The sequence below is a fragment of the Gymnogyps californianus genome, chromosome 10, assembly GCF_018139145.2.
Source record: "Gymnogyps californianus isolate 813 chromosome 10, ASM1813914v2, whole genome shotgun sequence".
NCBI classification, from domain to species: domain Eukaryota; kingdom Metazoa; phylum Chordata; class Aves; order Accipitriformes; family Cathartidae; genus Gymnogyps; species Gymnogyps californianus.
In genome coordinates, this window is record NC_059480.1 from 27629449 (window position 1) to 27656280 (window position 26832).

The window sequence follows — 26832 nt, forward strand, 5'->3', positions numbered from 1 at the left end:
GTTTTAATTATTTTTCCGCTTCTTTCCTGGGCCAGGCCTTTAGCTGGGACGTGAAATAATGCCATTCACACCAGCTAAACATCTGTCTAGCACCAATAAAATATGATACATGTATTTAAAATCCCATTTCATCTAGGCCTTAGCCAGCATAAACAAGACAATTCTCAGTTAAGGCTCATGTTTATCCCGTAGATTCACTCTGGTCTCTCAGATAAATACCCATTCGACATGCGGTAAGTACACATGTAAAGTTGGCACGGCCGCCGAGATCAACAAAAACCCATTTTTTAACAGAAAATAAAAGACTCCACACAAGGGATTGTGCTTTAAGCAAATGGATGCAATTTCTGTTCAATTTAACCAAAGGAACAGTCTCCTCTAGCTTCACAGGCCCCTTAATTCATCCCTTTTTTTTGGTGAACACGGACAGGGACTCCACACCGAGATGCTCTAACTTGCTGCTTCACGATGCAAGGCGGCCAGCAAAGCACTGAGCAGTCTCGGTGCTGGCAGCAAAACACCAACAATCCAGTAAAACCTTCAGTACGGTGCTCCCTGTACAGACCTGCTCACTTTGAGGTAGGGAGCGCAGAGGTACGGGTGTGAATATGGATGTGGCTGTCATACGTAAACTGCAGCCGGCCGAATAAATGGATGTATTTGGCCGTTTAGACTCTCTCCCTTATCCCCAGTCTATCAATCTGCCTCCGATGGAGCTTGTAACACCACAAATCCTGAAACAGTTTTCAGAGCCTCGCTTCGTGAAAAAAAACCAAGCCACAAAGCAAACCCGACCCAAACCAAAGGAAGGCAGCAAGGCAGGCTGCTTCCCCCACGGGAATCCTGCCACCCAGGCTGATTACCTCAGCCTACGATGACACCACAATCCCAAATGTTTTTCTAGCCAAAAACATTCCTGTTTTTTCTCCCAAGTTTGGCAGAAAATAAAATTTGAGATCCCAAAAATACATTAGCCAAAGTTTTTGAGAGGTCTTGCAGAGCCCACTTGCAAAAGATTATTTTAAATCCGTATTGATGACCCTGTTAGGCCATTGCTGAAGACTTCTTTTTTACATAGAGAGATTACACGTTGCCCTGGTAACACCACTTGCAGTGAAGATCGCCTAACCCATCCTGCTATAAGATCCCGCTCTGAGTTGCTTGCAAGTTTGTCAAACCTGAAATGTTTTGGGTTAAAGTCTCCTGTGCTCGTATCTACCCCACGCTTAACGTTTTGCAGATTCCGGTCCAGCTGGCCCAGCCGGGTACGACGACACAGTGAAACGGCATTGATTTGCCAATTATTGGTAAACTTGACTTCTAAAAATTCCGTTACTGCTTGTGCTCTCCTAGTCAAAATCCACCTTCGTTTAGTCAAACCATAATACCTGGAAATCCTCTTTGCTCCTACTTTACCAAGGTTTCTTATTTTTCAGCCCCAAAAGACTGAAGATAGGCTTAATATACACAACGTTGCATGGTTTGTTATGTCCAACACATATCTACAAGCTTAAAAACCTCAGACTTTATTTTAAATGCTGCTGCTCCTCCAGATGATGGTGAAGAAAGACGGTTTAACAGCACCAGGCGTCTGTTTCTCTGGAGCTCTCCGCAGCTCCCAAAGTAGGGATGAAACCACACCGAGGGGAAGTGAAAAAGCCAGGAGGGAACAGGCGTGTTGCACGAACGGCAAAACGCACGGCAAAGGGGATCGGGGCGGAGGGAGAGCGGTGACGTTAATTGCAGTCAACGCGCCCTGAAGAACCGCGTCCGATACCAGGCTTCTCCCTCCGTCTCAGGGAAGGATCGCAGCATGGCCGTTAACCACCCTGCCCATCTTCTGCGGGAAATACAGGGGTCTGACCGGGCTGACGTTACCGAACAAATCACGTACGGCAACTGAAGTCAACGGGAGCTGGGTTTGGGTACACAAGCCGCAAATCTAAGCATGCTGAAGACGATGTTCTGCTTTAGAAGTTCTCCCGAGTTGAGACCCTGTTACACTTCTGTCTCTGCTCTCTTCTTAAAACCCCAGAATTAATAATACTCCCTCACCTCACCGGGCTGTTGTGAGGCCAAAAGCGTTCTATGTTCGCGACACGTTCAGATCCTGTAGTGATGAGCCCCCAGAACAGCCCGTGAAGAAATTCATCATGCTGCTTTTAAGACGAGGTTTGAATAGCTAGAGTCAAATAAAGTACAGATCTGCATATTGAATAATGAGAATATAAAATAATTAATAGTTCCTATTAACTAAAGACTGTCCAAAACGAAACAACACTGACTGAGGCAGAGACCCTGCGGAAAATTTGCAATTATGCACTTAGAAGTCATAATGCTTGATTCTGTTTTTTTCCTTAATTTCCAAGTGTTTGATCTGTTTTAATGCAGAGGAGCGGTTTTGGTGTGTGCGTGCATGAACGTACATATGCGTTTGCACGCACACACACAAATGCGCTTTCTTCTAGACGCAGCTCAGAATAGGGCCACGGAGATAACGCACGGGCTCAAACCTCTCCTCTAACGAGTACATCGCTAAACGAGATGCCAAATAAAAAAGAGTAAGAGGGGATTTCACATCTGGTTAGCCTTTTTATATTCTTTAAGAATATTTCTCTGCTCCGAACCTCTAATTTAGCTAATCCCATTCACCCGCTTCGGGGACGGAGCCTTCCCGGGACACAACCAACCTGTTTGTCCTTTGTGTCCATCCTTTTTACGCAGCAGACAAGGTTACCAAGTAAGCAGAACCCCACAGACCACCAGCCAGCCTAGGGATTGAGGTTGGGTCCCTTTACCCCACGTGCACCGTGCGTTAGCACTGAGCTATATTTAAGTGCAACTGGAGAAGCATGGGGAGGGCTGCTGGCTAACTGGGACGGGCTGGAGGCAAATCAAAGGCTAAAAAAAAGGGGGAAAAAATCCCTTTCTTACAATTGTTATTGGAGAAAACAATTATAATAAATTCCTACACTGGGGAATATGTGTAGTGAAGTAATTTTCCCCGTGTCCCAGTACACGGAGCCCCTGAAGGCCTCTTTCCTGATGGAAAAAGGCCTTGGTACTGATCGGGACGGGGTAAAGCGTCCCTCCAGCTTTCTGTTGCTGTTGGCACGAGCACTTTAAGCCAGACTCAGTCCAAGAAAACCTAAAACCCAAGTGGCTGACTGTACTGTTCAGTTTTTTGTTTTGTTTTTCACCAGCACAAATCTTCAAAGGGAGGGCGTGTGGCGGGTTATTCCGGCACGGGGTTTCATCCGCGGCTGCTCCCACCCAGCCCTTGTCCAGGGAAGCCCCGGCACCGGCCACCTCCCCAACTCCTGCAGTTCTGGAGCCTGGGACAGGACTAAGCGTCAGACCTACGGACCAGGCTCAGCCCGTTGCTCCTGTGCACAGGGCTCATCACGGCCGTACGATCAAGCCGGCTGCTCAGGACACAGGCCACGCACTCTGCTTACGGCGTATCTGCCCTTTGCTGTATCGTTTTGTTTGTCTCTGTCGCGTCTGTTGGCTTCTTCCGTTTTTCACACATTTCTCACATTTCAAAAACAGCGTTCAATTCATCCTCACCCTTGTAAAATTTATTTTCCCCGTATATTAAATATATTTTTGTTTAAATCGAAAAAGAAACTGATGATCTGGAGACAAATACAAAGTGTATTTCATGGCTGGAAGGAGCTTATGCATGATGTGGTTTTACTGTCAAAATGTAGATCTGGGAATTTTGCCATGTTAAATTATAGGAACACAGGCCCAGGAACGGGGTAAAACCTTAATGCTTCGATGTGAAGGAAAGAAAACATAACTCAATTAAAATATATACTGTGGGGATTTTTCTGACACTCTATATACTTGGGAAAGCTGCCACCTACCCTGACCTCTCTGTTATAATTATGTATGTCATCTTAAATATCATTAATTTAGTCTGCATTTCACTCATCCTACATGTTTACCGAGTGTCTGGATTTTTCCTTTGACTTTAATAACCTATCTTTTTCCAGTGAAGAAAAATACTTAAATAAAATGAACGACACAACTTTCTTGCAATTACTTTGGAGAACAGGAATACAGACTTAAAAATAATAACTAGCAAATATTTAGATGTTTGATGCTTTGAACGTACGTATTTCTTTTAAATTCAGTGTGATGACTTACACATGAACTTAGAGGAAATGCGTATGTTTCTGTGGGATTGTAGTCTAAATCAAAAAGATAAGGCTCTTCTGACTGCAAATAATTAATTCATTTAAAGTCCACAGAGCCATTTCTCATTTACATTGAGCAATGTATTCAATTACTCCTCTAAGTATACATTCTAACATAAAATCAGACTACAGTTACGGTATCCTTACTGAATATTTGACCGTTCCTGCTTTTTAACTCTCTATTTCATAATGTTTAGTTATCAAGCGTGTTCCTTATAACTAAATGGCTAAAATAGCTACCTGATCTTAAACGATACACCACTTTTAAGACGTATCCCTTTAACATACAGATAATTTTCCACCGTAATTTTTCCAAAAGCCTCGCAAACATCAGGAGACAGCACCCCACAGCACGGGAGCAGGAATCGCTTGGACCCATTTCCATCACGCTGTATCGACACGGAAAGAGAACGAAAGCAGCTCTTTGTACGCTAACGATCAGTCCTTCGGTGTTGTTCAATAAGCACATGAGAGATTATATGGTATGCACATATTTAAGTTAAAATAATCATTCTCTTTTTTTAATGGAGTAATGAGCAGGGTGAAAGCTCGTTCAGAGATGCCAGGCTGATGGGGCAGCATCGTGCATCCGCAGACACACAGCATCTCCTGAAGCCCTCACTGGCAGATTGACCTTTTCTTCTTTCAGGAGCCTTAAAATACGGACTAGGAGACCATAATCCTTCATTTATAGTTCACAAGGCAACTATTTGCAAAGTCTCAGAGTTTGCTAATCACACAGCGATCCCCAGAATATCGTGGTACAGGCAGACCAAAACCTGCGTCTCGGGTAAGCTGGGGCGGCAGCAGCTACACAACGGCTACAGCTTTTGAGAAGAGAAAAAGCATACTAAGATTAAAATAAGACGTTACAAGTTTTGCCCATTATAAAGTTGTATCAAACGGAAAAGAAACCCTCTCCCCAAAAATCCACTCAGCATTTGAAAGGCTGTCTACCTTTTACTTAGAAATAGCTTTGCTTTAAATTTTCTTACAACCCACAAAAGCGTCTATACTATTTAATAGTTTTCCAGCTGGTAAATTGATTTCTTTATTTGCTTCTAATGCAATGGGAGCACCGCTCCAGTTTTAAGGTTCTCCGTTTGCATCACAGACACAAACGGTGCAGCTAACAGCTCCAGGAAATTGTCATCACTGCCAGAGGCCAGAAAGCAGAGTCTTTACCTAAAAAACCTGTTTATACGAACCACCGTGAACCACTCCAGCGCTTGCCACGGGACAGCACGTCACGAGTTTGCTGAGTCTCTGCTATCACCACCCGAGCTGTCCCCCACGCCTCTGAGTTAATAACTCTACGACAAGAGCCCCCCAAAAAGTGTTATTTTGCACCCAGAGCCGCTGTGGAAACTCAGGTCAACTACAAACACACCAAACCATTATGAAACCCTTTCTGGTGGTGACGGCGTAATAGTTTTTGACCGAATTGATTGTTCCCCGACAATACGCGACTCAGCCTTGCAAATGCATCAACTCTGTAATGAGGAGCTATTAAGTCTATTGATTTTCTGATTTCAATTGATAGCTAACAGGCCAAAGCTACACATCAATATTTGCGTAACTAATACCCAAGAGCTAACAATTTTGACAAATGAAAACCTCAATAGACCAAACAGTGCAAATTAATGGAAATTTAAAGACCAAACCTCAGAATTTAAGTGAAATATTTAATGAATGGATAAATATGCCTTATACTTCTGGAGAATTCTGGGTTTTACATAGGGGAAATCAGTAAATCTATAGAAACTCCCAGAAGGATGCTCTTTTCTTGGTACCTAAACTGGGGAATTCTGCAATACAGAACAGCAAACCCAAGATGGCAGCTCCCAAAAATAGACTGTTTCAAAATGAATAATTGAAAATTGAATACTTTGGAATAATTTGCTACATCAGACAAAATACATGCGTATTGCAATGATACAAACACATCTCCAGATTGCGCATTTCTGTATATAGTTATTATCACAACTGGAAACCAACATCTCACAATCCTCCCTACCCTTGAGCTTTCTGCTGGTTTGGGCTTTTTTTCTGGTTTTTTGTTTGTTTGTTTGTTTTTTAAATAAAGTTGGCATATCAAAAAAGAAGCAGTTAAAATATACTTATAGCTTCCTCCTAAGCAGGATAAATTTTCTTTTTTTTTTCTTTTTCTTTTTAATAGACAAAATGAATGCCTAAGGTAGAGGAGGAGATGATGATTACATTGGCACTGCGTGCGGTGTCCGCATGTCCAGCCCGCCTCTTTCAGAGCAGCTCCTCACCTAGGCTCAAACTGGAAGACTTCTCTCCCCCTTCCATTTTCTTTGGACAAAATAAATCCACCGACGGTTGACCACAACCCCTATTTCCTAGATCTCTGACCACTCTCCTCATGCTCCATCTTTGCTGCCTGGGATTATTCAAGGGGCTTATGAGAGGACTGAAAATCAGATCTTTTTACTTTCCACGATGAGAACTAACTTTGCTGCCTGCTCGTTTCATACACCGTTGTTTATTTTCCCTTTCAGAAGCAGCTTTTCAATACGTAGCTATAAATTTTTTTTTAAAACGATTTAAGTCAGATAACTAATTATGTGATTGCTTTACAATCCCATTACCTTAACTGATGCTTGTCTCAGGCTTATCCTTTGGCACAAATAAATGCCATAAAGACGACAGTAAAATACACAACATTAATGAAGTACAGAAGCCATTTTTGTTTTTCATCGGTCTTAAATTTTGAAGACAATTTCAAGACTTTTAATTTGTAAAAAAAGTCATACATTGCCCTGTGAGAGAGACCATAGGTTTATCTGTATTGTCACTTTTAGAATAGAGGGAGTTAAAAACTGAGTATCTGATGGCCTTCTGCAACTGACTTGTATGAGCGTGCCCCACCTCAAACACCTTTTCAAAGACAGCGATGAAACAGAACTAAGGTGCCAATTCTTCATCTCAAAATATGTCTTTGAAAGGATTTGAAACCAAATATTTTTTAACATGATGCTGCTGAAATGCACTGACTTACGGTACATACCTAGGAAGGGAAAATAACTTTCTATTTGCTAGTTGAGGTTGTAGCTTTGAACCAGCACTATCTACTCATGGAGGGAGAGCCTGCTTAGCGCTTTACCTGCTTGGATATCTTTGCAGATGTAAAAGTAAAACTTTAATTATACCTGCTGTATTTCCTAAAATAAAATGACTCAAATACCAGCTTCAAAATTATTTTAATACTTATGCACATCTTGTCGATGTTACATCTCTCCTTAAAGGATCCCATGTATTAATGTGCTTCATTCCAGGAGAAAATTTATCTGATTTTTTTCCCCTTCATAAAAAGTGTAGGAAAAGAGAGAAATGCTGCTTTGTATTTTAATATAGAGGCAAATCAAAACACTTCCACAGATGATATAAGGGAAGTTATCATTTTTAATCTACTTTTCCTTCGATTTCCTTACAATTTCCCTGTAACCATCCGCAGGCTTTGCGCATTGCTTCTCTGTTCCATGGATTGTCAGCTAATGCGTGAAACAAAGCCAAATCTTAGACTATCCATCTGCGAACAGAAGGATTAAAATAAAACATTCTTCTTTCCAGGTGAAGTATGCACGTTCATAACACCGAACAAGAGCGGCAATATTTCAAGCAGCACCCGTTCGCTCCACAAAGTGCAGCTGGCTCAAAGCAAATACAGGCAAGACCGACACGCAGGAGCTGCGCAAGTGTTACACGACCAATATCTGTGTTCCCATCTCTTTCTAGCATCGAACTGCAAACGTGTAAATTATATCTTTTTCTTACGAGGCCATGGTGTTATTTGAAATCCTATCGTCTCAGGAACGGTGAGTTTAAAGAACAGCTTCCTAAACTTCAGCATTTACCCAAATTACGCCTTGGTTTTAAGCTGCCTGCGCCCACAGTTTCATCCCCAGGCACCCTATTTCCATACACAGCGACTCTGGCTCCTATGGATCAGAAACCCCGTCCCTGCAGGTCCGCGTGCCCGTGCAAGCAATTTGGGAAGCATGATCCCAGCCCCAGCACTGCATGGCGAACACTAAAATATACCACATTTATGATAAAAAATTCATGGTTTCTTGCCATTTTCTTTGCCATTTCTGTAATCGCTGAGGAGGAACTTTTTAAATTGAGAGAGAGATTTGCAGGTTGAACATCTTGCTGATAGTCAGATCACTTCACATTAATTTAAATAAATCCAATAAAAGGAAATAATTTTTTTTTTTCAAGTTTTCCTCAAAAACTTAGTTCTGCAGAGTGCAAGTATGCATTAAAAATATATCTGGAAGAGCCCATCTTCTGCGTGCGTGAATCACAGCAAGCGTTCAGGAAGCCTTTACAGTCAAAGGCTATTTCATATCAACACAACCCTATTTTCTGCTCATGAAACTTCCATTCTGGTTCACATTTTTTAAATAAACCCAGACAGCAAGTGGGTAAAAGGCATCCAAGACATTCTGAGGACAGATTGGCCGTCTCGCGAAGGAACTCACCGCAGTACATAATGTTTCCTAGTGGGAGATGCCGGGGACCGTTCCTGATCAATAGAGCCCTATATTAGCACACTTCTCATTTTTACAACACCTAAGCTGGAAAACAGCATTTAATGGCTCGTGTAGGTTTCCTGACAAACGGCCGCTCCATCTATTGTATTTGCTTTATTCCCTTTAGAACTTCATCTTCAAAACCGTATTTTACACAGACAACCTGCAGCTGGAAATCCAGTAAACAAAATTTGAAAAGCACAATACAAATGGCAACCTTAGAAAAGCATGGGAAAAAAAGAGGTGCACAAGCACAGGATTTCTCCAGCAAACATGTAATTTCTGCAACACGTAATATTTCAAGATCAGTTTTCTCTTCTCCACCTATTCCCCCCTCCAAGAAACCCCAGCCCTTGCAAGCATTTGATGCTTGTGATAAACCAGTCAGGTTCCAAGGGTGATTTCATTGCATTAGATTAATGCACACCGCCCCTAATAATCTTTGTCTAATTAAATCACAGCAGCAACATTCCTAATGGCTCCAAATTTTGCTTGATTGCAAATAATCAGGCTTGTTCAGCCCGTCAGCAGACGGAGATGCCACCCGAGGTGCCCTGGGGTGGACATGGCCCTTGCCCATCCCTTTGTCCCCGGGGCAGAGCTCGGGGAAGCTCACAGACACCCCAGCCCCACGGACACCCCAGCCCCACGGACACCCCAGCCCCACGGACACCCCCACCAGTCCAGCCTACCCATGTCAGCGAGAATTGACTGAAATGTTCTTAAAATAATGATAGGAAAAATCAATCCATCCCAGTTTTTTCCTAAATCTCTCATACTGTTCTCTTTACAGTTTACGCTTAAAGTATTTTAAAAACCTACAAATACTGCTTTTTAGGACTTTAAGGGCAGCTGGCCTAGGGCTGCGTGCTTACCTAGCGTTAGGCTGTGAATGTAACAAATATTTACGTTGAACACATTTTTCAATAACTTTGCCACTGTTCCAGCCCTGCTACCAACAAGTGACTATTTATTGATAAAGGGATATTTTTACCCAAAACACTGCGCAGCCTTTGCAAGTTAGCAACGTTGAACAGCCGCAAATCTCCTTCCTTCTATGTGTGCTTACCGTGTCCCCCTTGCTCTTCCCCTTCTGGCAGAGGCATTTCCACTTCTGAAAGATGCCCGTTACATTGCCATAGCCAAATGGGATATAATTTCCCATCTCTTTAATTTACCAGATCACTGATGTTTTGAAACTTTATTAATGTCAACTTTGGATTTAAATGCTGTCACACAATATATATGATGTCCTTCATGTAAAACTCAAGCATGATTTCACCGGTGGGACTTGGCTCTGTCCTTTCAAATGCCTGAACTGAAACCTCAGCTCTGCTAGAGACATCCATAGGCAATTTCCCTCTTTATTTATTCCATTTATTCCCCTTGTATTTTTTCAGTGCTTCAGGTTACACACGAGCTCAGAGGAGCGTTACATTAGCAGTGCAACATTAGCAGGTTTTTTTCTCTAAACCATTTCTTTCTGCACAAACTGAAGCACGGTGATATTTTCAAATACTTTTACAGCACAGCCTCTGTGCTTCCTGACGGAATACCTTACAGAAACATCCCGCCCCTTCACAGAGGTGTCGAAGTCGTGTGCCCAGTACAGCAATTGGAATCGGACGTTAAGGAGGCAATTAACATTTCAATTCCTTTTAACTCAGTACACAGAAAAAAAATACAAACTGCAATATCATGTGACCAGTGTTACAAAAACACCCATGAATAAACTTAACCCTGGCGATGACGAGAAGAATGTGCTGTTTCGCTACATTAACGGTTCCCAACTCAAAATTATTCAAGAAAACATACTTTTTAAGAGCAAGAGCGTTTTCTTTTCCTTCCCTGCCAAATTTTGCCGCTAAAGCGATGTGCTGTTGCAACAGACCTTCCTATCTACTCTTCTGGGAACCTTGTTGGTGCTATGAACACATAAATACATTTTTTTAAGTCAAGTGCTCATTAAGACCAAGCTGAATCGGGGCTTCCGAAGCCAAGCTACCCTGGCCACGTGCAGACGCTCAAATTGAGGCGGAGAGAGTCCCTGACTCCTTCGATCCCCCCGGTTAGCTGAGCATCCCGCTCACCGCGGCCGACGGCTGCTGGGAGGCACACGGAATCCCTCGGCTCTGGCCTAGGGGAAAATGATAGAACCACAGAATGGTTTGGGCTGGAAGGGACCTTTCAATGCCATCTCGTCCAACCCCCCTGCAACGAGCAGGGACATCTTCAACTAGCTCAGGTTGCTCAGAGCCCCGTCCAACCTGACCTTGAGTGTTTCCAGGGATGGGGCATCTCCCACCTCTCTGGGCAACCTGTGCCAGTGTTTCACCACCCTCAGTGTAAACAATTTCTTCCTCGTATCTAGTCTGAATCTCCCCTCTTTTAGCTTAAAACCATTACCCCTTGTTCTATCACAACAGGCCCTGCTGAAAAGCTTGTCGCCATCTTTCTTATACGTCCCCTTTAGGTGCTGGCAGGCTGCTATAAGGTCTCCCTGGAGCCTTCTCTTCTCCAGGCTGAACAACCCCAACTCTCTCAGCCTGTCCTCATAGGAGAGGTGCTCCAGCTCTCTGATCATCTCCGTGGCCTCCTCTGGACCTGCTCCAACAGGTCCCTGTCCTTCTGATGCTGGGGGCCCCAGAGCTGGACGCAGTACCCCAGCTGGGGTCTCAGGAGAGCAGAGCAGAGGGGGAGAATCCCCTCCCTCGACTGCTGGCCACAAAGGTGGGTGGCAGAGGAGGAGAGGGTGGCACAGCTCTTTGGCCAGGTTAGGTGAGCCTGGAGCACCAGCAGCACCAGGGAAGCCTGGACTGCCTTACACCGGACAGCAAATCCCCAGGGATTGACCCGCAGCAGGATGGGGCACCAGGATCGGAGGCTCTCCAGGGAAAGCAGGGAAGGAAAAGAGGGAGGTACGAAATACGAAGGGGCAGAAGATGATGGGTAGGCACGAAGCAGTCTAAAATTTAAGGAACACATTTAAAAGTGATTATTAATTACAGAAGCTTTAATAAAAAGCCTGGAATTGATTACTCAAATAGCCATTACCTATGGGGGTCTATCGATCCCCTTTCTGATGATCGGCTCTGTTGAGGAAGAATACGGCCACAGAGAGCAGCCAGTAAAGATGCCACGTTTCATACTGGAGATATATATATATATATATTTCATACTGCAATTTTATCCTTCACATTTTTTATTATTATTTGGATGCTTTTCCTAATATGCTGCACTATGCCACCGCAACTGCACAAAACTTCACATTTTTATACTATCCTTGATTTGTTTCTGCTTACTTTTAATTACAAAACGTCAATAAAAAGATTAAACACACATAAAAAAAGATCAGAGCGTGCGCCAGATGCTGAAGCATCCTCCCGAGACTGGAAGCGCAACACCAGGTGCTGGTGTCAGACTAATGAAGCAACATCCGCACACAAGGGACACCAAGGGTGGAGCTGCAGAGACTCCCACTTTGCTTAAAATCTGCCACTACGAAGGCAAAACTGGAAAGATTTGTAATTACAATTTTGATAAGACAGTAAAAAAAAAAATAATTCACCTATCTATACTAAATATATTATCTATACTAAATAAGTTGGAGACTTAACAGACTGAGTTCAGGTCATTGCCATAACACTGAACTTCAATAAAATTTACTGAACATAAACTATGACCTAAGGCAATAACTAATGAACTTAAGGGCATCCTAATATATTTCCGTATCATTGAGTAAAGCACTTTAACTTATTACAGCTACATGGCCTGGCCTCATGCAATCACATCTTTTCGTAGCAGATTCAACCTGTGTTTTTAATATCAATTACATCAAGGTACAGTCTTTTAACTTTTACTAAAGGAAGTGTTAAGTAAAATAGCCGCTTTGTCATGGATAAACTACCGGTTAGATTCTCCGTGTGAGAAGTCTTGTCCAACAGGTTAAAGATGAGTATAAAAAAAAAAAAGAGCTCATCGTTCGGGATACGTACAGAATTTCTAATTAAAGGATCTTCTAAAAGCTGAGTCCTCCAGGCTTTCTTGTACATACTACCTTCTCTTTTGTGACCCCCTCATCTCTCAAAATCCACGCGGGCTTTAAGTCCTCAGCCTTCAAAGTACCTGCTTTAGCAGAGGCACTGGGATGAATTCATCCTGCTCATTAAGCAAGGCAGCGTAGGAGGTAGAGGGGAGCACTCCTTGCAGCTCCGTCTATCTATGGAGGGGTTTTGGTAGGAAATTCTGATCTCAGTTTGCTGCCACTGAGAGTTCAGTAAGCCAGTGCGAGCTTAAAGGACAGCACTAATTGCATCACGCTGGTGAAATACCAGGCAGCGCACATACGTGGAAGGCACAGTAGAAGCAAATCTTCTGATGCTTTCAATATCTAATTAAACTGTCTGACTTAGTAAAATAGCATTTTATTCACCCTATTTAGTAAAAAGGGAGTTATCTGACTTTCCTCTTCTTCTGAATTTCTAATAATAGTGCTGAGAGAAGCTGAAATGGTAGAACAAGAGACTTCCAAATCAAACATGCAGCTCCGAGACTATGCGATGCATGGAGTTGATTCAGGACAAGGATCCGTACTGGTTTAATGACAACGCTTTAGCCAAACCAAATCCAGACTCTGAGGCACTGAAAATCTGGATTCAGATATTACAACTTGGGCCCATCACATTTATATAAACCACGTTTCATACATTTTCCATTATTTTCTTTACCATTTTCTTTTCTCTACCATTCCTTCATGGCAACCCCTTACTGATGCTGTCCCTTTGCAGTTTGGAGTTAAAGGGCAGAAGATAGTTGAGAAAATGTTGAGATTCTTCCCAAACGGATCAAAATGACTCCTTAAGTACATGCAAGTTATCTTTCTTTTTAAAATATTTTAAACTAGATTTACATATCTATTTGACAGGAAATACAAAGATAGGAGAAAAGATACTTTAAAACCAGCTACTGTGTGCACATATACGCTAATTTAAATAAATCCATAAAATAGATTGTTTTAAAAGTCCGTTTAGCGATACAGCGATACATTACGTCAGTTGCGCAAAGCACAATTTTCCTGCTCTGATTTAAATCCTGTTAATCCACATGTTCCAAAACCTGCCCTAAAAGCTTCCCTACCAGGACTGCTGCGAGAACACTTCAGATACAAACCCCGTCTTCTCCGGACTCGAAGAGTTTAACTTCCTCGCTAATGCCAGGCGAAACCTGCCACAGAGGTGCCACGAAAGCAGCACGTACGTCTCAGTAAAATCTGTGAATACCACATCGGAGATTTGTTTTCTCTGTTTAAAGGACAGTTGTCTCCCAGCACTAAACGCTTTAATGCCTCTCTTGTTTGCATTCACTCGTTCCTCCTGCCCACGTGGGCTTCATTTCCAAGCCTATTCAAAATGATATTTTCCAAGCATGTGCCACATGACTTGTTCATATAAATGGAACAAATTAAACTGTCTCCACATATATCCTATCACATTTGTAGCCCTGATTTCTCTCCTTAACATGTGGCCAAGACACCGTATTATCTGCCTGCAGAGGTTGACCTCAGGATATTAGATTCTGCCACATAGCTCTCTTGTACTAAACCGAGGGGAAACACTTAATCACCCCTGCCTTTTCAGGAAAAAATCAACTTTAAATTTGCCATGATGAAAAATCAATAAACCAGTAATTGCTTGGCTTATCATTGCGTGGAGGAACAAATTGGGAAGCGAAGCTTAGCGTCCACACAGATTTCAGTGAAACACACAGAGTTTCAGGATCACTAAGCCAGAAAAGCAAAAGGTCTCAGAGTGATAATTAAATCTACTCCTGCTGATTTTCTGCCAAATTTATTTCCCCAGAGTATATAAAAATGTTTCACTGCTTACTGGGTAGGCATAACTAATCAATTCAACGCTGGGCCAACACACACGAGAAACAGAAAATGCAAATTCCAGGATAAAGGCATCAGGACAATACCCGCCCTTAGCGTGAGCACCACCGTCACATCGATTTATCTATTGATTGATTCCAAAAGAACAAACCGTATTTAGTTGCATTCCGAAAAACTTCTTTTCCTTATTATCTGATGTAAACCTTTGCTGCATGTGCCTCTCCATCGTGGACAGCACGCTGCTGCGAGTGCCGGCCGTGCAGCAGCATCCCCAGTTCCTCCTCCCCACACAACTGCAGAACATGTGCTTCATGGCAAGATGTATTTTAAATTGAAAATTTAAAAATATTATTATGCATGGTATACTAAGAGAAACGATCCAAAAACCTCACAGTAACGCAACCCAACGCATCTGAATTTTCTTCTTGCAGCACATCGCGTGCTTTATTTCAACTATTGCTATTACCCATTTCAGCTACTTCGAATTTGCCTTGCCAGGCCTGGAGTGAAAATCGAGTTTGACAGTAAAATCCCCTTAAGATTTTGATATCATTTTTCAGGCAGCCCCGAATGGAAACAAGTAAACAAAAACAAAGTAGAAAAAGCCCTCCATTGGAAACACTCCTGTAAAAGTAGTGCATTTTTTGTTAATAGACCTAATTTCATGCAGCAAATTAGCATAGCTCCAATGGAAGTGCAAATGTAATCAAACTGAAAAATTCAAATGAGACGGAGGGAGCCTTTTTCTTTCTTTCTTTGCTTTTTTGTCACCAAAAAAAAAAAAAAAATCATTTTGCTGTGTGTCCTTCAACTGGCTATAGGGACTATGGTAATTAAAACATTTAAAACAGCACAAGCCCCCAGTCTCTAATCTGGAGCTCAGGTCAGCTGTCTGTAGATTCTAATTTGTCCTCGATTTGTATTCATGACAGGAAAACGCTGCATATTTAACAGCAAACCAGCAGGAGGGGGCATCGGTGGGCTTGGAGGTCAAATAATTTGATTTCCGAGCAGATTACACGTAACATCCAACATCTAATCTCACACCTGATTTGGCAATAAAATTACAATAAAAGTAATGTTAAGACACCCTCGCTATAGGGTGCGGGGTGAATAACCAGTTTTCACGGGCTGAGGAACAATTGCTTTATCTGCACAGGCGGTTTTGCTTACTGCAGCAAGGAAGCTCAACTTTTCCTCAGTAAAGGTTCCGGCGGCGGCGCAGGCGCTTGCTGCCTACACAGGCTGCCAGCTCAGAAATTGCCTTTCGGAGAGTTATATTTAAAAGCATAAGATGGTGAATATTGGAGAATTCAAAATTTTTTGAAAATTCAAAATTTAGAATTTTTTTGGGGGGAAAAAGATTTTATTTTTTTTTTAAAATGACCTTTGAAAATGGTTTACAACAGTTTATTGATGAATCTACGGGTATTTTAGGCAAACGCTCTTGTTTGAAGACGAACAGACAGAATAAGGTTCATCAGGCAACAACCGCCAAAACAAAGGGGAACTTTTGTAACTGGACATTCCTTACAGGACTTGTACAATTTAATTATTAACATTTCAACCAGAAGGGCCTGGGGGAGCAGGCAGGGAATCACTACGAACAATTATGCACATAATAAAATAGTTGTGTGAATTAAAAAAATCAAACAGAATTGATTTTTTTACTTCCCCCCTCCTCCACTTACGCAGTAGAAGCTCATCCAGTGAGAATTTCATTATCAAAAATACATAAAATTGTTCTGTACAAAACCAAAAACAGAAAAGAAAACAAAACCTAAATCAGTCTAAAGTGTGTAAAATAATCGCAACGCTTCTTGTACAAAGCACGGAAAAGCTGGGAACAGGAGAAAACAGAAGTGCGTCTCTGTCCACCCGAGTCACACCTCCAAGCAGCTATAGGTAAGCTGCGAATTACAAAAGAGCAAATCAAAGAGGGTTCAAAACTGGCTACAGAAGCTGTAGGAGGAAGTGAGAACGAGAACAAATATGCGAAAAGCTCTTTTTGCGAGCAAAAGATGCCAACAGTACCCAGCAGATGGAAGCTGCAGGGCTGAGATGGGAAAGTGAACACACTCTAGCACGTGCGCCATGATGAATGCAAGAAGGATAAATGTCTTGTTTGTAAATACATATGGGACGTGAAACTACACAAAACTGGTGTTTTCCGTTCTGCAATTTCTCTGGATGCCTTGCATGGACTTGGTACGCTTAAACACTTGATACACAATTTAATAAGACTATATATTTTCCAGTGAAAATAAACCATTTTATTCTTAATTGGTAGCTAACTCCTCAGACAAATTGATGAATTTTATTTAACAAGCTTCTCTTCAGGAAACATTTTCTATTCATTTTAGAACAGTGTAACATCCTTGCAACTTTTTCAAAGACACCACAGGACAGTTTTTATGGTGCTTATTAATAAATTGAAAAGAAGTTTTCCTCCTGCTTTCGCTGTAAATTACCATTGTTTCCAATTCACTAACCAACCCTTTTTTCCCCCCCCCCTCGCCTTTCCGTAGCCGCCCTTCAGAATCACTGTAGGCAAAGCAATTGCTAGCATATGAGCCGCTCACAATGGGATGTAATGAAAAAACCAGGCATGTATTTTTCCCAACATACGCTGCAAATCTGTGCAAGCGGAGACCCCTCACCTCACCCCGCTGAGCGTCCGGGGCCCCGCAGCCCCCAGCCGGGAGCCTGCCTCTCCAACTTCTACAGCGAATCTCCCATTGCGGTTTTAAACGTGGTGGGTGGAAACGCTCCCCCGTGTGCCCAGCACAGCTGGCCGGCTCCAAAAACTGGGTACGGCGGTGCAGAGGGGGCACATCTGGCTGGTTTGCTCCCTTTTTCATCCAGAACTACGAGTGCCCCTTTCCCTTCCTTCCCCTCTCGGTCAACGCACGTCCGGGCTGTCCCACTCGTCCATTTGCCTTTTCTTCTTCAGTATCATACATACCTTCTCCAAGTAGGATTAACTTTGAGCACGAATTAATTCCTCTTAGCATCCCATAGTCCCAAAGTAGAACAAACTAAATGATTAGAACATTTTGATTTTGAATGAAGTTCATTACAGCCATGGGGTAATTTTCCTGAGTTACCTTTTGTAGGTAAGTCCTAAATTATCATTGTGTAGACATTAATGAAATACTTCCTACCACTTGGAAAACTGTTTTAAATTTTCCTTGCTGACAGGTATTATTCCACTAACTCAACATTTTCAAAATTGCCTTTGAAGCAGTGAGAGCTGAGGGCTTTAAAAATGTTTTTTCTCAAAGACAGAAAAGCCAACTTGAGGTATTTTAAGATAAACTTGTGATATTTTACGAAGTAGTTTTTCTAGTTCTAAAGAGACCTCACCGCACAGACTCAGAGCTGAATTGGGATGTCTAGAACCTGGGAAAGGATGCTTTATTTTTTCAGCCGTCTCTGTCTCTAGGTGAATAACATCAGTTCAGTTGTGATGCTGACTGCGTCTGGGTCAGTGGGTATAATGCAATTCTGCCGAGGGAAACTAGTCCTGTGTGAAGTCATGAAGGATACAGAAAGCTTTCACTCAGCAGAGCTCAGAACTTAATTTTGAAAGACTTGGTAGAGATCCTCAGCCCAGAAACACTAGGCATCTACTAAAATACCATCCTTATCGCTATTACATGAAATATATTTCTACATATATCCCTGAAACGTCACATTCTGAGTACGGCACCATGGTAATTTACACACCGTAAGAGAAACACAGTTTAGTACGGGGTTCATCTAATGCAACAGGCTTAGGTGACTGCCTTCTCCTAGTTACACATTCTCATCTCACAATCAACTCCAGATCAGTCCCCGATGGATGTTATACGATCGTACGTCATATCTCGCTGGCCTTTTTGAACGCGTCCTCTGTGCAGTGAGTGAACCAGGTAGCACAGCAGCACAGCCAGATGACGGAAAGGTAAAGATTTGCTGTGGGTTGAGCCTGGCCAGCAGACAAACACCCACACAGCTCTTGCTCACTGTCCCCAGTGCGACGGGGGACAGAACAGGCAGAGAAAATGAAAATTTAAATAAATAAATAAATAAATAAATAAATCGTGGGTTGAAACAAACACAGTTTAATAAGTGAAGGAAAGAGGAAAAAGAAAACCCAAGTGATGCTCGCCACCTCCCACCAGCAGCCTGATGCCCGGCCAGTCTCGGAGCAACAGCCACCTTGGAGGACAAGTAGAATGATTACTTAGGAAGAAGTTAGGAGAAGCAAAAAAATCTGAAGGAATGCCTACCTCAGTCCTTTCCAAGCACTATCACGGAAAAGAGGAGCTCTTATCATTCGCAGTTCATTTAAATGATCAGAAGGGGAATTAAAAAGATTTCAAGTACCATCTTGCAGACAAGTCAGAAAAGAGATCACCTGAACTTTGAGCCATCTGGAGCCATCACAAGACAGAGACTTCTTCTCCCGCAAGAACACAACCGCATGGGAACAGAAAAACAGCTTATTAAGCTGAGTTTCGAGATTTCTAACTCATTTACTAAGATGATATTAATATGATCTTGCTCCACCTAATCCTCCTAGAAAGCTATCGAAAGACTATGCACAGCAGATGGAAGCTGTATTACAGAAGAGGGCGAAACAACTGTATTCAGAGCCCTGATCTTATGAGCGGCCCTTCGCTATTAAGAGGGAATTAACATCAGTGAGCCACTAGATGCTAGGAGAGCAGAGCATTGGGAACACATAGGCATGGGTTTTTTTGTTTTGCTAGGCTAGATAATTCATAGGGTTACAGATTTTTACAGGGTTTTATTTTTATATATATAAAATGTACCTTGTGATGCCTTTTTAGTGCAATGGAATCTTTTTAAAGGCACAGATGGCACCTTGGTGTCTACTCCCTATGGAAAGTCATCATAGATTTCTAAACCATGTCCCAATCTTATTATATTTATATAAACCCACTCTGCTTACCGTATCCACAAACAAATTAGAGGAAGTATATTTTATTTTGCAAGTGTTCTGGACGCTATATTAGGTAAGTTGCGAAGTATTCGAGGAGTCGTCACGCTCGGCTGCATCAGGGCATCACAGCTCTGAAGTGCTGTCATTCCAAACTTGGGAGTTTTTTATTTAAAGCGTCCTGGATTCCTGTCCTACAGACAAAAAGACCTCTTTCATAGCCAACCGTCTATTTAAAGAGCTATGCTGAGAGCTTAATACACTCCCGATGTAGCTTCAGTAAACCCCATCGGCTTCAAAGGCATTGAGCCACCTGCAGCGCACTGCTCAGCTTGCAGGACAAGCAGGAGGAACAAACACTCTGCTTTGAAGTTGCGGTTGTCCGTGAACCTGTGTTATCAACTTTTACTTGAGACGCTTCTGAACTGCTCCCAATTTAGCTTTAATCTCTAACAAGCCCGCCAAGTGCGTGCCCCACGGGCAGCAGGAGCGAGAGGCTCTCCTGCGGTCGCTGCTGGGCTGGGCGAATCCGCCGGTGCAGCGGTGGCAATACCGATTTGGGGGATACTCCTGGATCCATCCCATTTAGATGGGATGCAGGAGCATCAATGTGTCTATCATAATAAGTTCTCGCAGTGTACCCCAGATAATATAATTAGAAAATTAACATAAAAGAAAGTGCTTCCTTCAGATGTAACGATTGCCCAATACTCTTTGAAGTGAAAAAAAGCTTAGCATCCATTTCACTGTTTTTTAAACATCATTAAGCTAAAAGTTTATTAAATGTGAACACCTCCAACCTCTTTCACACAGAGAACGAAATGCAATTGATTAGTTCAAATTTTTCAAAGATAATTACATGGTATTTTCCATTTTTGTCAAGCACAGCAGGGGCTTCGGGTACAAGATACTCAGCAAGACCTGAACGTTATACCTAAAACTGCGCAGGGCCAGCAGCTACAACTTTGTCAGGAACAAAATAAGCCCATAATTACCAGGAACTTGGTACGAGTGAAAGCTGACTGCCAAATTAACCAGTCCTCTGAAGTTGAGCCTAATAGGTGGCCAGTGGTTAGCACCGAATAAAGCATTATCTCATAAAGCCGGTAAAATTGTGCTAGAACAGGATTAAACTGAAGACCCAGAGGTGGCAACTTCCTCCACTGTTAGATGTGCGAATTTGGGGATTTCTGGATTGGTTTTTTTAAGCAGTCAGTACATGCTAGTTGCTTTGGATTTACCTGATAATGCAAAACAAATTTTTTCAACTATTTTTGGGGAAAAAAAAAAAAACCCAACCAAAAGCAAAAACAGATGAAGGGAATCAATCACATGAATTTTTAATAAAGATTACATTAGAGTTTTGAAATACATACTTAGCATACTTCACTGTAAGTCGCACAGTTTGGAGCTTATTAAGGACATCTAAATCCAGAAACAAACAGGGGGTGGGAAATCATGTAAAAACGTATAAATCCTGTCGGATAGCAACCAGCTGAATCAGACCGGCAAAGTATACTTAATTTTCTCATTCACACATGAGGATTTAAAGAAGCTTGGGTGTATCTGAAGTGCAAATAAGCTTTAAATTGCCTTCAGAAATTATTGAGGCCGGAGTTCCAGCTAAAGAAAAAATGGGTAAGGAAGAAAATTGGCAAAATTTGATTGTAACCAAAGAAACGGCACCTGAAGTCAGCACCTAAGAAGAGATGGCAACATGGAAACGGGTAGGATGTATTTTCCTCATCCAAAAATCTTGCTACCTACCTGTTCCAAAATCAAATAAATATGTAAAAGATTTCCATAAAGCTCAGAGCCTTTGGAGCCCTAAAGGACTGCAGCAGCTCAGACCAAGATATGGAATGGCAATTCAGGGAAAGAAATGCAAGCAGAGATTTGAGCGGTCTGAGACCGCTTGGTCATTAGGAAGGTTTCCTGGAAAATAAGAGTGTCAAAGCAGGATAAGGAGGAATCTTGTCATCAGGAATTCTTGGTGGCATTCTTAAATAGAAGGCAGTGTAGTGGGGGTTAAACACAGCGTGTGCGGAAGGAGAATCAGGCTCTGGTACCTGGATGGCATAGGTGAGATGAGAAGAGATGAAGGCACGACAGATGCAAAATTAAAGTTCCTATCTTTACCTTGAAGTTCAACTTGGCGTGCTCAGATAGGAAAAGAGAGGGCAGACAGGAGACATCCCAATAAGATGAGAGAGACCGGAAAGAAAGATGATGTTTTGGAAAGCCTGGAGGAGATGGCATAGTAAAATTGTAAACATCGCTACCGTCCCCTTTAGGTGTTTTCTTCCATTTGCTACATACTCAAGCAACCTACTACCTCTTCTTTCGCATGACTTGTCCTGGTTTGGTGTAGCCTAATGATTTTGTTACCATATCACATTGGGAATTAGAAATATCTCAAGCTGTTCTAAACAGCTTTACTTCATATCACTCTCCTCCATATACGACGTCCTGGCCCTAAGCAAAATATGATTGATATTTGGGCACAACACTGATTTTCATAGTAAATGAATCCATCAAAAGGCCAGCTCTGAAAAATACATGATCTCCTCGAACTTTACACCACCCTCAAACCTAGGTCCTGTTTATTGGGTGGTTAAAAAATTGAGTGAACAGCCATGCAATCCCAGGTAGGCAGACGAGGGGCACAGGGCAGGGAGAATCAGGCACACATTTACACGGAGCTTTTTCAGTGTATTAAATAACAGTTACAAACTGAAACCTATCATCATTTAAATCAAATATGCTGAAGAGAAAGTTCACTACAGTGACCAAGGTGTGACAACATGTATTTCTAGAGTAAAACCACTGCAAGGAAGTGAAGACCTTCACTGTATTTTTTTATGTTGAAGTCAATGCAAAATATAATGGATGTCACAGACAGTTAAATGATTGATTTTAATTTCAACAACTGAGATATTTTCTCTGAGACAGGGATGTCTATCACAGCTGAAGTGAGAAACTTTGAGGCTCCTTAGATCGTTTGCAGCGGCTTCATCACACTGTTGAAAATGTCTCTTCCCATTACTCACCGACATACAAGCAAAAGACATTTGTTTTAATTATCCAGGCGTTATACATTAACTTTCCACCTACTGTATTGCAAAGGAAAACAGCTCAGATCCTGCCAGCTTTCAGTGCACCAAATTTCGTCAAGAAACAAGATTAGCTCACTTCATGACACCATACAGACTACATACACAGACAAAATTAACTGCTGCACTCACTGTTTTAATCAAGCAATATAGCCAGCACACAAACCAGTGGTATTGGCTGGTCATAAGGTCTTAACATATAACTTTGTCTCAAATAATTAGGTTGTTTTAATGGCAGCTAAAATATTTTTTAAAATCTGGTTGAAATTTCTGGTGCATTTAGCAGTTCTTGTTAATCTTACAGGTCATGAGCAGAAAGCTGTGGTGAACCAAAGGAGCGGCAGGCTGGCCATCTCGGTTTCAGATGCCCTTGTAAGAAAATCACGCAGCCCCACTGGAACTTGGTCCCTTAAAAATAACGGCTTCTGACTTACTGGATTTTAGTTTGTTAGTGGGGAAAAAAAAAAAAGTATTACCTTCTTCCTTTCTTTTCTTTGCTTCTTCTTCACTTCTCTCTTTAGCCTTTAATGCTTCATCTGCTTTAGCTAAAAAGAAAAGAAATATAACAATAAATTTTATAATTAGTTAATTTCTCTTGCCAAACAACATTTCCTGGGGGGTTAAACCCAGTTTCCCAATTTCAGATTCCTTTTTGCAGGTCCCACAACGAAGTTGATGTGCATGAAAGAACAGAATTTGGTTCTCAATGTATTTTCTTTAAAGATATTACTACAGTTAAGACAACAGCATAAATGGTATTATGGAGGGTAATTTTTGCATGCAATATTAGTTCAATACAAATCTCTGCATTCATTTTTTGTTAAGTAAAACTTTTAAGAATTTATTTTCTTAAACACAAATCTCCCCACCCTGCTTGCCCCCAAACCGAACTATAAAGAAACAAATGCAGTGCATTTAAAAAAAGATTTGCTACCATAGTGAGTAATCCATAAGACCTCTTTTGAGGATAAAAGAGAAACAAAACAATACTTTCAGGGGTGCAGAGTTGCAGATAGCATTTAAAATAGGAGTCAAATACCGATTACTTAGTATTAAATTAGGTAGTATACAATTTTCTCTTCACTGCAAATCATAGCAGCAGTACTTTATTCATGTTATGACAGTATTCTTTAAAAAGAATCTTTTTCCCTCTAGAAACCTCTTCCCTTATTACTTAATTATCTACTAGTTGCTCAACTGCAGGGGTTTTCAAACACTTTACTACAGATGTTAAAGAAGATTAAAAATATACAGCACAGTAACAAGGGACTATCAATATACTCTGTAAATTAATTAAATTTCTGTTCTAGCACATCATTTATTCCAAAGCATTAATGTCTCAAAGGAGCCATTCTCTTTTATTGCCATCTCACTGCCTGATGAGTGAACTAAGTGAGAATAAGTCTCTAATAGCATTATACTTGATGAAATATTAAGTTTTAAAAAGTATCACCGTGTCAAAAGGAAAAGAACCAAAAAGAAACAGAATGTAGAATTTAAACCAGGCCTTCTTACGTAATAAAATCCCTGGAAACTGTGGCACAAATAGCAAACGCTTATTCAGTTTTGCAGATGCTTAGTCCTATCACCTACTGAATCAACCAATAATTTATGAAAACAAAATTCAGTTCAGGAGCGGGGTGCGAAAGGGGCTTTCCGACCCTGGTGCCCTTTTGCAGCCAGCAGCTACACCTTCTGAAAACAGCCAACTTAAACAGTGGTGTTACGAAATGATAGAAGTAATTACGTAGACATCTGTTTCCATTTACATGCTTTTATACATATTTAGACAACATTTAAAGTAATGAAATATTAAAACTTTTCTGCCAGTGAAGATCATTACAAGAATCTATTCGATTAGATAATAAAAACAAACTGCTAGTAACTCTAAAGACTTTTACTTCATTTACACTTTATTCTCCTTGGTAAAAGGACAAGGATAATAGAAATTCCATTTAAATTCAATTTTGGTTATATGTGTAATTGTAGATATACCCCTTGAGTCATGTAAAATGCTCAGCTTATGTTTCTTTCAAATTATCCCGCTCAGATTCACATTCTACTCCTTACAACTGTCTTCAATATGTATTAGCAGAGCTCATTAGGCTGAAATTTAATAATGCAAACATCAGGTGGATTTCAAGAACCTCCATTATCAACACAAGATGGATTGCTTATATAGCTCTTGGGCCAACTGGGCACAATTTAGATTCAATAAACTACCATGCCTAAATTTGATTTATCTATTCCACTATGCTACTTTGTTCTTCCTCACCGATTTGTTGCTGCACAGGAACAATTCATTGGATATCTCAATGGTTATCCGAGGCAAAAAAATATTAAAACACACAGGAAAGACGTTGCTGGTCCGTGACTAAATTTCTATTTTGTATTTGTTAACTTTAAATTGCCTATTTCCAACCCTTGTAACTATAGTTAAAACTTCTGCTAGCTGAAACAGAGCTGTCCTTTCAAGTCCTGGTTAATTATATGGACAATGTAGCAATTTAGGAAGTATCATGAGGACAATTCTCTACACAAAATTGCTCATTAACATCAATTTAACTTACCCCATAAATCTACAGAGCAGTAAGTCTCTGAGGTTATAGGGCACCGTCCATTACAACCAACAGAAGTCACTGAAGCCATGTGTTGCCTTAAGAATTTAATGCTAATAATTCTTGTAAAATATTTTAAATTTTCTGTCATTATTCACTGGCAAAGCATCATTAAAAACTGAGATTTATTTTGATCAAATCAAGTTGCAATTAAACAACATTAAAAGGTCCTTACAACTTATTCTAAAACATTACACAGCCTCTCTGTTCTGTGGACTGCTATGTCCTTACCCCACATTTTAGGGTGTGCAAGACCACAGACAGCCCATGCTGGCCACTTACACTTAAAAGCATTTAAAAAACCTGATATTTGGAAGAGAATTCAGTTCCCCTGCAATGCACTTTCCTTAAGCCGGAGGAGGACAGACAGCTGCTTATCACCCCCAGCAGATCAAAGAAGTCACTTCAGCAAAAGTCTGGTTTTAATTGATCCAGGTAGTTGGAGTGCTGAGATTGCTCCTGAAACTGGGCTTCCTGCATGGATAAACAGCTAGCATGACAAAAGCCTGGCTGCTTACAAAGCTTTCTAAAATATAAAATAAATAAATAAAGAGGTGCTCGAGCTTGCAGCATTTAAGAGCTCATCCAACCCCAGATAAAATTACAATTCTATTGATTTTTTTTTTTTTTTTTCTTTTCTCTGAAGGATGGGAAAATGACATGCGGAAGATGTTTGAGATGTTTACCTATACCAAAATAATAAAGTTGTGAAATGCAGGCATTTGCTAGCAGCTAGTGGACTATTAATGCAAGTATAACAGGGTGAAAGAGAATTTCCGTCATTTCCAGGTGTGCCCGATAGAAGCGCTTGTTCCGGCCTGGCTGGGATCAGCGGCTCGTTGTGCTGGATGCAGCACAAAGGCAGAAGAAATAAATCCTATCTTTGCAGTGAGAATAAACTACGAGCAAAGAGTATGGACATGAGACTCAGACAAATAAACGCAATGCAGAAGTGGAACAATATTGCTAAGTTACAACACAGGCACTAACATTTAATTAAAACTGAGCTACATTAAGTACCTTCTCTGTTATGAAAAAAACCCAAACTAAAACCAAAACACCCTTCATGCTTCCAGATGTGCTAACATCCTAAATCTGAATATGCTAATGTGTTTTGAAACTCAGACTAGCTCTTTGGTCAGCTTCATTTCACCTGCCTTCCATACCTGATAACCACGTAACTAGAAGCGGCTCAAGCCCGAGCTGGCAAACCCACCCGGCATCACAGCCCTCTCTGAAGGAGCAAACGCAACTGCCACGGATTTTGGGGAGCGGTGGAGGCTGCTGCCAGTCCGAGCGGAGAGCTCCCTAATGGAAATGCAGGTTGCCTGCCAGACCTGTAACTCTGGTTCCTGTTGAGAAGCAATTATTGTGTACAGATCAACAACTGTGGATCAATGAAAGGTAGGTAATTCCCTGGGGCCACGATCGGAGGGATGAACCAGGTCCACTCCTTTGCCTTGCTTTAACCCGTTCAATGCAGACCTGCAATGCCA

At 41.4% G+C, this 26832-nt stretch overlaps 1 protein-coding gene across 1 annotated transcript in view; it reads right to left on the reverse strand.

The window, feature by feature from the left end:
- RSRC1 (arginine and serine rich coiled-coil 1) overlaps positions 1-26832 on the reverse strand; it is a 169596-nt gene that overhangs the window by 10621 nt on the left and 132143 nt on the right. The window contains exon 7 of the mRNA XM_050902803.1: positions 23153-23263. Within this exon, the coding sequence (XP_050758760.1) occupies positions 23153-23263 (111 nt within the window). The remainder of the gene's footprint in view (positions 1-23152; positions 23264-26832) is intronic.